We start from the raw sequence: 12,396 nt of genomic DNA, 5'->3' as shown, positions 1-12,396 counted from the left end.
GATAAATTTTTATTCAAGGCAATCTACATCTATTGCATAAAAATTTTCTATCTTGATTTCAAATTTTAGAAAACCTTGGCATCCGCCTTGAGGAACCCCAACCCAGCATCCCTCCACCCAAGCCCATGATTGACTATTGTCATGAAGCATCCGAATACGAAAAGAAGCTTATTCAGGTAAGTAGGATGGAGGCAGATCATGAATGACAGTTTTCTGGTTTAACAATATTTTGAAGTATGAAATGACAAGTTTCAGTTTTTAGGTCACTGCTTGACAATTATCCATAATTGGTAATTTCACAATAAAAGAAAATAATGATGTATTTGTTGTTGAATTTGATATTGTAAATTGCGTGAAATACTTTGAATAATGAGTATCCAATAGTATTGATTTAAGAGTTTGATCAAACGGGAGATTACTTTGATGTAGTAATTTGCAAAGCATGCCATTTTAATTTACTTTTTTGCCCATTTTTTCTTTCAAATGTCACTGTAATTATAACACAGGGTGTCCAGGGAAGTCGGAAAGTTGGAAATTGGTCGGAAATTTCATACTTGGTCGGAAATGTTGGAAATAATGGGATTGAGGGTGAAATTTCCTTTAAAATTAGAAAAATCAGGAATTTCTTGCTTAAAATGTGATATAAAAAATGTACAAAGGACAACTGCTGTGCACACAATTTTATTAGTTTACTACAACTTTCACCACATCATCACCCGTGTCACCATCACTATTACAAACTACTACATCATCATCCCTACCACCAACACCACTCACAAATGCAACCACCACCACATCATCATCCCCATCACCACCACTACCACATCCCATACAATCACTACAACTACTACCACATCATCATACCCACCATGATGGTTGGATGGGAGCATCACCCTTGAATCATATACCTATGATGTTCGCATGGGTGTACGATCCGATAGTGATGTCGTTTCTTCTCTTTACTAGCCTATCCTGCTTCTTTGGTTTGTGATTGTATTTTTGACAGGGGATATTTTTTTCCTGTAAATCCTCTGCCTGTTTGTTCTTGGTTATTTATAATTTAGCTTATGATATCTTTAGGTTATGCTTTTGATTGACATTTGTACTATTTTTGTTGGATTGCTTGTTTTTTTGTTTCAGCGGTCTCTCATATAACCTCAATTGTGTTGGAAGAGACCTAAAGCAACAAACAAACAAAAAAATACCCACCACCACAAGTACTCCAACCACCACTACATCATCATCCTTATCACCACTGCTACTGCAACTACTACCACATCATCATCACTACCACCACTACTGCAACCACTACCACCACATCATCATCACCATCACCACTACTGCAACCACTACCACATCATCATCACTACCACCACTACTGCAACCACTACCACATCATCATCACTACCACCACTATCACATTATCATCACTACCACCACTACTGCAACCACTACATCATCATCACTACCACCACTACTGCAACCACTACATCATCATCACTACCACCACTACTGCAACCACTACATCATCATCACTACCACCACTACTGCAACCACTATCACATCATCATCACTACCACCAGTACTGCAACCACTACATCATCATCACTACCACCACTACATCAGCATCACTACCACCACTACTGCAACCACTACCACATCATCACTACCACCACTACTGCAACCACTACATCATCATCACTACCACCACTACTGCAACCACTACCACCACTACTGCAACCACTACCACATCATCATCACTACCACCACTACTGCAACCACTACCACATCTCACTACCACCACTACTGCAACTACTCCATCATCATCACTACCACCACTACTGCAACCACTACCACATCATCATCACTACCACCACTACTGCAACCACTACCACATCATCATCACTACCACCACTACTGCATCCACTACATCATCATCACTACCACCACTACTGCAACCACTACATCATCATCACCACCACCACTACCGCTGCATTATCATCATCCCTACCACCACCACACCGCCATTGCTACAACTACTACTACATCACCATCTATACCACCCTCATCAATACTACAACCACCACTATATCATCATCCTTATCACCTCCACGACTATAACCACCACCACATTCATCACCATGCCTACCACTACTACAACCACCACATCACTATCCCTAACACCGCCACTATTACTACAACCAACATATCATCATCATCACGACTACAATCGCTGCCACATCATTATCCCTACCATCATTACTACAACCATTATAAACAACTACCACTGCACTATCATCTATACCACTAGTACCAATACTTACTGCCAAATCATACCTGCAAACAAATCATACGAGTATTTTTAAAAGTGAAAATGGGGATGGGTGGTGGCTTTTGACATTGTATAATCACGTGGTACCATTCTCTAAGTAGATAAGATTTTATATGTTGCTATCAGTTTTTAAACTTTTGAATTTCCTCCGAATGTTGTCAAAAATTGCTGCGAGACACATTTTGGGTTGCATCTCAGTAAATTTTAATGAAATTCAAATTTATAGATTATAGTCGCATGGATGGGTCATGATCTGTGCTCTGAGAAATTTCCTCCTTTTTGACCAGTCATTTTCACCTTTGCTCTTACTTTAAAATATGGATTGTGTTGAGTTAAAACCTATTTTAAGTAGGATTGTCTTTTTTAAGCATATAGAACACTGTGGGGATGGCAAGAATTGGTAAAATACCTGGTAGGAAATTTCACTTCTAGGTAGGAAATTTTAAGGCTGAATTTCCCTGGACACCCTATAACAACTTAAAGCCAAATTTCGCATTGTAATTGAAAAACAGTCTACATTTTAAATGTGTAAGAGAGGATAAAATAAATATTAACAAGGTCACAACACAGTCCACACAGAATAAAAATGGGAAAGCATTCCTTTTTATTGCAGTCACTTATTACAGATAACTGATTTATTTTACAAGTGGTTTATCCTTTTAGCAGCCCTGATGTTAAAATAAACATTGATCAACCATTAAGATAAAATAGACAATCCTGAAAGTTAAGTCTCGTTAGTTTTGTCGAAGTGAAGCTTTTTAGTTTCTTTATTAACTTCCTAAACATTCCTGATAAAAGTTTAAAGTCATCTGAGTGGTCAAGAAATTAATATTAATTCATAGATAGGAAGAAGTTAAAAGTAATTGTTATTGTTTGTTTTTTTTGTTTTTTAATTTTCAGGTTGCAGAGATGCACGGAGAGTTAATGGAGTTCAATGAACAGCTCCACAGAGTTGTCTTGGCAAAGGAAAACAGTATACGCCAGCTAAAAGATGAACTTGTTCTCCTTAGGGGGCCTGTAAGTCTGCACTTATTGTTTTACTTATTTTCTGTCGATGTCTGGCAAAATTATGACCAATAAATAAAACTTTGAGGAGAGAGTTTACTTTTGTTTTTTATGTTTTAATAATTTTCTATTGACACGTTATTTTTTTACAGCATGACTTAAATTACTAATCTCCCTGATCTTAGGGTAAATTCTGTAATTTGCTCAAAATTTATCTGATGTGAATGTGTGTGTGGTTTTTTGTTGTTTTTTTGTTGTTTTTTTTTTTGAGGTTCGGCGGTTCGTTTTTGTGTGTGTGTGTGTGGGGGGGGGGGGGGGGGGGGGGGTAATTAATTTTATGTGCATCTTTTCAAATATATTATCGAATAGTTTAATGAAAAGTTAGGAAACCATTTTAATTATTATAGATTTTTAGGTCAAGTTAACTGGTACCAAATACTGAAAGTCATTTTAAGATTTACTACAAGATATGAAGTGAATAGAAAAGTGCCAGAAGACAATAGAGAATAAAAATTTTTCGCGGCGGTGGTGGGGTTTGAACCTGCGACCTTATTGGTACGACAACTCCGCCTGGCAGGTGAGAGCGTGGCTCTACCGTGTGAGCTATCCACGAACACAAAAATATTCGTTTCAAACTCAAAGTCATTACTAGATCCCTCTCTCACCCACTTCTTGAGACCGCCGATTCGTTCGTACACCACCATCGCGAATAATTTTGACCAGCAGTTAAGCTTAATAGCCAATATTCTCAACACAAACATATAACATAGAAACGATTGAGACATTGAGTATGCTCCGGTGTATGGGGTGAATTTTTAATTCAGAAAAGTGAGTGGAGCAGGCACTTATGTTGGTAACAACAAGATATGAAGTGAATAGAAAAGTGCCAGAAGACAATAGAGAATAAAAATTTTTCGCGGCGGTGGTGGGGTTTGAACCTGCGACCTTATTGGTACGACAACTCCGCCTGGCAGGTGAGAGCGTGGCTCTACCGTGTGAGCTATCCACGAACACAAAAATATTCGTTTCAAACTCAAAGTCATTACTAGATCCCTCTCTCACCCACTTCTTGAGACCGCCGATTCGTTCGTACACCACCATCGCGAATAATTTTGACCAGCATTTAAGCTTAATAGCCAATATTCTCAACACAAACATATAACATAGAAACGATTGAGACATTGAGTATGCTCCGGTGTATGGGGTGAATTTTTAATTCAGAAAAGTGAGTGGAGCAGGCACTTATGTTGGTAACAACAAGATATGAAGTGAATAGAAAAGTGCCAGAAGACAATAGAGAATAAAAAATTTTCGCGGCGGTGGTGGGGTTTGAACCTGCGACCTTATTGGTACGACAACTCCGCCTGGCAGGTGAGAGCGTGGCTCTACCGTGTGAGCTACCCACGAACACAAAAATATTCGTTTCAAACTCAAAGTCATTACTAGATCCCTCTCTCACCCACTTCTTGAGACCGCCGATTCGTTCGTACACCACCATCGCGAATAATTTTGACCAGCAGTTAAGCTTAATAGCCAATATTCTCAACACAAACATATAACATAGAAACGATTGAGACATTGAGTATGCTCCGGTGTATGGGGTGAATTTTTAATTCAGAAAAGTGAGTGGAGCAGGCACTTATGTTGGTAACAACAAGATATGAAGTGAATAGAAAAGTGCCAGAAGACAATAGAGAATAAAAATTTTTCGCGGCGGTGGTGGGGTTTGAACCTGCGACCTTATTGGTACGACAACTCCGCCTGGCAGGTGAGAGCGTGGCTCTACCGTGTGAGCTATCCACGAACACAAAAATATTCGTTTCAAACTCAAAGTCATTACTAGATCCCTCTCTCACCCACTTCTTGAGACCGCCGATTCGTTCGTACACCACCATCGCGAATAATTTTGACCAGCAGTTAAGCTTAATAGCCAATATTCTCATCACAAACATATAACATAGAAACGATTGAGACATTGAGTATGCTCCGGTGTATGGGGTGAATTTTTAATTCAGAATTCTTCTGGCACTTTTCTACTCACTTCATATCTTGTTGTTACCAACATAAGTGCCTGCTCCACTCACTTTTCTGAATTAAAAATTCACCCCATGCACCGGAGCATACTCAATGTCTCAATCGTTTCTATGTTATATGTTTGTGTTGAGAATATTGGCTATTAAGCTTAACTGCTGGTCAAAATTATTCGCGATGGTGGTGTACGAACGAATCGGCGGTCTCAAGAAGTGGGTGAGAGAGGGATCTAGTAATGACTTTGAGTTTGAAACGAATATTTTTGTGTTCGTGGATAGCTCACACGGTAGAGCCACGCTCTCACCTGCCAGGCGGAGTTGTCGTACCAATAAGGTCGCAGGTTCAAAGCCCACCACCGCCGCGAAAAATTTTTATTCTCTATTGTCTTCTGGCACTTTTCTATTCACTTCATATCTTGTTGTTACCAACATAAGTGCCTGCTCCACTCACTTTTCTGATTTAAGATTTATTGTAGCTTTCATTGCAACCAGTTTTTTAATGCATGATGTTCCATTATTTTCTCATCATTGATTGCAGCTGCCATACAACTCCCAAGCCTCTCTCGACTCTTCTCAGGAAACTGACTCGTATGTATCAAATAAAGAGATTACGATTATATAGAGCTTTACTTTAAAACCCCAAAGTGCTTAACAAACACATTTGGTCTATCGCAAAACTATTTTCAAGGCCACACGCACTCACAAATCAACTCAATGAAAACCATGTATGGCAACATTTTGTGAACCACAATAAAGCATTACCAAACAGCAATTTGGACATAGTAATTTTAGATCTTAAAATGAGTATTCGATTGTATAAAAATTTGCAGTTGTCCTCACATATTTTTTTCTCTCCACCCTCTGGTTTATTAATCGTCTTGCATTTTTATCATTTATTATTGTTGAAAATCTTACTTTTTTTATTTGGAGAGGTAAAGAAATAGATTTAAACTTTAGAAAAATAATTGGGGTTTTTACAATCAAATTTTAGATATAAAAGATTGCTTTCATGTTAGGAATATAAATTAGGTTATTGTTATTTATTGAGATTCCGTTAGTTTTGCTAAGCTTTTTGTTGGTTTACTTCTATGTCATCATATTTCAATTTCATTATTAATCATATTTAGAAATTCATTAGTATATGATAATACCCAGTGTAAATTTCTAGAAGTGGATAAGTAAAGTTCATCTTATCTTATCTTATTGAACATCAAGAACCATTGACACTTTTACGTCATCTCAATTTTCAGTTTTCTACAACGGCCTCTAATCAATATCTGGATTCCGTCTGCATTTTTGAGAGGATCTTCCAATAATACTCATCATGTATATCAGGTATTGGTCACAGTCAAACAGACGTACACCCACCTATTTCCATGGCAGGAAAATATATTCAATTTTAGTAGATTTGCTTCTGACAAATTTTTAGAGTGTCATACACTTGAGCAATTATTTTTTGTGGAACTATTTTTTATGTATAAGATAATCACAGCAATACATCTCAGTAAATGTATGATAGCTTTTGACAATGTGTTTCTCATCGGTTAATGGCAGATGATATGATAATAATAAGTCTTTCAACCATTTTGAATAGTGCAATACAGTCACAAAACAATTTTTTTTATTATGCTGACTAACTTTACTTCAAATATAGATGGATTCAGATGATCCCTTACTTGACATAATTCTGAAACCTGAAATTTCTAAGATGTTTCTGTAAACGTAAAGATATTGGTTCTTGAAAGGGACATCTGTATCTGTATCTGTGATCGTTCTTTCAATGTTAGACCCAAACTCTAGAATACCCCAGCCCATTAGAGAAGTCGAGATTATCTCAAACTTCAAATCCACTTTTTCAAAATTCATTTTACACCATGCGGATTGTAATGTTTGTATAATATTATTAATGCCAAGCATTGTTGGATACATGGTTTATCTCACATTTTACTTCTTTTTAAAAATCTACAGGTTTTTGTTCGTATTCGCGATGAAGAGTGGAATGTATATCGGAGATACAGTCAGTTTTTGGATGTTCACACCAGATTGAAGAAAGTTTATCCACTTGTTGGAAAATTTGAATTTCCTCCAAAGAAAGCTATCGGCAAAAAGGTTGGACTAATTTTATAAAGAATGGTTGAATTCAGTTTTTAGAGCATTTGGAGGTTTTCTAAAATTTGAAACTCATCAGTTTGTAGGAATTTTCTCTCTTTTCTAGGTCTGAGTTATCAGTCTTACTATCAATATATACACTTCCTCCCAGCAGTAGTCCAGCATCTGCCTTTATAAAGAATGCACTACCTTTCCTTGTCATCAGCTTACCTTTATGATATAAAAGCTTCTAATTCATTTACTGCAAAAACCTATTCTATAGTCCGTTCCACAACCCGTGCACATGCATTGACATGATATCATCACAACCACATGATGGATTTAATGATAATTGGCTCAAACACTAAAATTGTTAGTGACATTAAGCTGATTTTTTTTTTCATTAATTTCAGTACAATACTTGAGATTCTTTTGGGATGAGTGAACTGTTGGATTTTTTACATTAACAAAATTATACACAGTAAATTACGTTGTGATTAGGATCACTGAACTTGCCACAGGCTTGACCAGGGGTTTACTTTTCACGAGATTCATGTGCACTACTCACTATCATTGCCACCCTGAGTTCAAAACGACACATCAAATTGTACACTTTGTACACACTTGATATAAACAATTGTTACAGTTAATAGTTGAAAGCCAGAGGTATAGTTTGCTGTTATGATTACTAGATTCATATTAACTGATAACAATATGGATTAAACTTGCAAATTTGTCGCAATGAGGGAAATTTACAAGTATTTCTCCAGTAAGGCGAAGCATTGAATTCCTTTTCATGGCATGTGGCAAATAGCAATATGGCACACAACAAGGAATTCAGAGGGGAGAGGTCAAATTAATAATTATGCCACTTGTATTTGAAAACTGTGGTTCCTTTGAAAGGTTATACTGTACAACACTTACATGGAATCTGGTGTTAAAGAAGTTTAGATATTTCACATTATTACATTCAAAGCCCCCCCCCCCCCCCCCCCCCTTCCAGTGGACATAATTCAAGAATGGCAAATGGTTTTCATGACATGTCTAGTGTGACCTTTATGAGATTTCTTGCTCAACAGTTGGTCGGGGATTATGTTTTTGTGAGAGGCATTTCTCCTTGTCCTATGGGAGGCAGGTGTAAAAATTTGGAGGATCCCCCTTATTTCATTGTCTTTGTCAAAAAATATATAAGCACTTCACAGGCTGCTTAGGTCGTCCGATATATTACATGTCCGTTGTCCAGGGAAGGATAACAGAAACGCTGTGAGCCTGTTTTCAACGCTGTTAAGTACTATTTAAATAGTATCTATTATTACATTATTTGAAACAACCCAAAATTATTTGCCAAGCACCAAATCAACACACCATTACTGTAAACATTTTAAAGTTTTGAGTCATATTTTATAGCAAATGATGAAAAGATCAAAGGAATTGGGCATTGTGAGAAAACTGTTTGGTCTATCACTATTGGTATTCAAAATTCATAACGCCACTTAAAATACAAGCCCATATGAAAAAAATCACGGCACCAAATTTCGTAACTTTGGAGAAATTTGCAATACGGGACTTGGAATGGACTTTAGAGTCATGACATTGTTAATTCATTCTTTTTTTCTATTGATTAATAAAATGTCATTATATGTCAAATAGTCATAATATTTAAAAATTCATGTAAATTAATCTTTCTTTTTTTTTCTTTTTTTAAAAACCTGTCTGCAGGATGCTAAATTGGTTGAAAGTCGCAGGCACTCATTCCAGAGTTATCTTCGAAATGTCATCAATTTGATGCTTGAGAAAGACCAAGCTTTAGCAGCCAATGCTAGCAAGGAAAAGCTTATCTCCTACCTTCCATTCTTTAAGTAAGTATTAAATCATAATGCTCTGTTCCTTTATAATTATTGGATTGAGAGTGAGTAACCTGGATGGAATGATAATGCAGCAGGACAAAATTATCAAAAGACTGACATATAGAATATGATTTCTTAGACTGTTCACAAATCTGCTTTTATCTTGAGGAATAATAATTAATAGCTATTTACAAGCCACACAGACCAGATAGGCAGAGTTGCCAACTCCCATTTTTTCTTGAGATTATCCCAGTTTGTTTTTTTTCTTTGATTTTATCTCTTCAATGTTTAATGATGTATGTCCAGGTAGATTGACTAATCTGAGTCATTGAATGTTGTTAAAGTCATATTTCAATAGTGATTAAGAGAAAGAGGGGAGGGACGTTTGGGAGAAAAAAAACAAACAAACAAAATCTCAACCTTTTATTTGTCAGGGAAATATATCAGGTTTTTTTTTTTAATTTAGAAAAATATTCTCTCCATTCCAGTGATAAAGCTGAAGAAAGCAAAGGCAACAAAGGGAAGCGTAACTCGACCTCCAATACTGTTCCTGCTCCAGTACCAGAAAGTGTTCCAGAAACTGAAGGATGAGCTACTCAGTAATGAGAATTGAAGTGCCATTTTGGGAAATAACACATAGGCGTGATTGAATTTCATGAAATGTGAATTTATTTTCAATATGGTTTTTATCCTTTATATTATTTTCTTCCTCGTCCTCCTCCTCTTTTTCTTCTTCTTCTTCTTCTTCTTCTTCTTCTTCTTCTTCTTCTTCTTCTTCTTCTTCTTCTTCTTCTTCTTCTTCTTCTTCTTCTTCTTCTTCTATTTCTTCTTATTATTTTTATTATTATTCTCCTTCCTCTTCTCCTTCTTCCTCTTCTCCTTCCCTTCCTTCTCCGCTTCTTCCACTTCTTGTAATAAATTGACTAATTCAGTCAGACTGAGTATTGATGTCGAAATTGCTTATTCAAAAGATGTTGTCATTAATTTTATTTGATATGAAAGGTTGATGCAAGTAGAGAAAATCCAGGGGGGAAAAAGCAGACAATGAATGTAAGCAATTTACAGATGAATATATTTTCATTTATGAATAATTGATGAGATTTATTAAAATGCATAACTACTTTTTTTATTTATAAAAAATTAAAGTTTGCTATTTTACTTTTTATCATCTGTTATTTAATGATGAGAAAGTTCAAAAGCCATTTAGATTCGTCTGTATTTTGTGTGCTGAAAGTTCGTTTGTATTTTTCCTATGACTACATCACCTCAAGATTTCAGTGCTATAAATTGTAAATTGTTTGTCATAGACAAGTGGGGACCATAATGATTCATAGCCCATTTTATGATTTTTAATCTTTATTGCCAGGATTTCATTGTAGCAATTGGAGTTGTGGATTCGATTTTTATGCATTTTAACGGCACTATATCCTAAAACCGGAATAACACAATAAAGGTTACTTGTCATCATAAGACCAGCAATTTTGGGTGCAATGAAAATATTTTCGACATAGGTACCATATTAAAGCTTACTTTTTGCAAGTAAACTTTTATTTCCGTACCTTGATACAATGTAATTTTAAATACTTCCGCTACAGAAAAAATGTTTATCAAGATCTGTTGTACTCGTATGTGGGAATGTTGCAATTTTTTACAGTATGGCTGGACTACCTCTGATCATTTCATAAAATTTTGGCTTAGCATATAAAAAAAAATAGTAAACATGGACCACACCCAAATAAAGATAAAATTGCTTGAAATATACATGAAAATTTTCAGTTTGATTATTTTATTTTATTGTCGACATCTTTTATAAACTTAGTATAAAATGTTTGTAAGCAAAGATCTACTCTCTCTCTCTCTCTCTCTCTCTCTCTCTCTCTCTCTCTCTCTCTCTCTCTCTCTCTCCCTTCTCCCCCCTCCCTCTCTGTATTTATTCTCTTCAATATCTCCCTCCACTTCTTCATATTTTATTCATTTTGTACAGTAACCGAGGCCATTATGAATACACACAATTGAAAGGTAATAAGTAGCCATACTATTTTTTTGTTATCACAGGTCATTCCAGCTTAGCCTAACAAGACGTATTTTTTAAACCTTATTTTGTTAGATCCTAGTTACTTACTCAATGGTACTTTTTTTCTTAACAACCTTTCGCCAAATACCATGTGAATTATTTAGGAGATTAATTGAAATGGAAAGGAAGCAGCTGGAATGATCGGCGGTAAAATATGGAACGACCACCTTTCCTTCCTATTTGTCTGAACTCTCATTGGCCCCATTATGGTACATAATGAATAAAAGAAAGAAGTGGGTGAAGATAAGGAAGAGAATAAGCATAGAGGGGAAGGGGGGGGGGGGGGGAAGAAAGAGAGAGGGGGGGGGGGGAGAATGATAATAGGAGAAAAAGAGAAAGAAAGAGACATGCACTACTGACATAAAATGTGAGTCTTTGTAAAAGATAAGTCACATGATTTAACAGTTTTCATATATTGTTATGTGAATTAAACCCATCTCAGACCTGCCTACTGTTATGAACAGTTTGTGGAATTACGAAATCTTGGCTCCAATTTCAGAACTTCATGAGTATCTCTATGTCATTAAACTTATTAAAAATGAAAGTTGATGCCAGACTACACAATTGTAAGGACTTTGAAGAGTTTTGTAACCCTTGTAAGGGTAAATTTTTGTTTTCCTAAGTTCACTACAGCGACTACAACTTTTACCTCCTAAAATTTACGAATTTTTAAATTTTCCAGTAAGCAGGTCTGCCATTGTGGGATATGAATAGTTTTTATTGTTAGCAAATTTATGGATACTATGATCGATGAAAGGAGCACAGTAATATGATGAAAGTGAAAAAAGAAATGACGAATCTGCTAGCCAAACAATGCTCAACACTAAACGAAAACACTGATCAAAGGGGTAAAATATGCTAAATTATAATACAGCCAAATCAGGTTCAGATTATTATTTTTATTTTAATATTGAGCTGACCAGACAGAGGATAATTCAATTAGATCAAACCCTGATCATATTTTTCAATAGAAATACTTTGTGTTCATTTTGTCTTTTGCTCAACTGTAATTCGATTTTA

At 35.9% G+C, this 12,396-nt stretch overlaps 1 protein-coding gene across 1 annotated transcript in view; it reads left to right on the top strand.

The window, feature by feature from the left end:
• LOC144973318 (sorting nexin-29-like) overlaps nt 1-12,167 on the top strand; it is a 31,447-nt gene extending 19,280 nt beyond the window's left edge. Inside the window, exons 16-22 of the mRNA XM_078915604.1 lie at nt 70-176; nt 3,233-3,349; nt 5,906-5,955; nt 6,618-6,702; nt 7,336-7,476; nt 9,175-9,314; nt 9,791-12,167. Of these exons, the coding sequence (XP_078771730.1) occupies nt 70-176; nt 3,233-3,349; nt 5,906-5,955; nt 6,618-6,702; nt 7,336-7,476; nt 9,175-9,314; nt 9,791-9,893 (743 nt within the window). The 3' untranslated portion in view covers nt 9,894-12,167. The remainder of the gene's footprint in view (nt 1-69; nt 177-3,232; nt 3,350-5,905; nt 5,956-6,617; nt 6,703-7,335; nt 7,477-9,174; nt 9,315-9,790) is intronic.
• Nucleotides 12,168-12,396: the final 229 nt, after the last annotated feature.

This window comes from Berghia stephanieae, chromosome 5 (assembly GCF_034508935.2).
Source record: "Berghia stephanieae isolate SIO BIC M18660-M18661 chromosome 5, UCSD_Bste_1.3, whole genome shotgun sequence".
Classification (NCBI taxonomy): Eukaryota; Metazoa; Mollusca; class Gastropoda; order Nudibranchia; family Aeolidiidae; genus Berghia; species Berghia stephanieae.
This window is presented reverse-complemented; position numbering and strand designations above follow the sequence as displayed.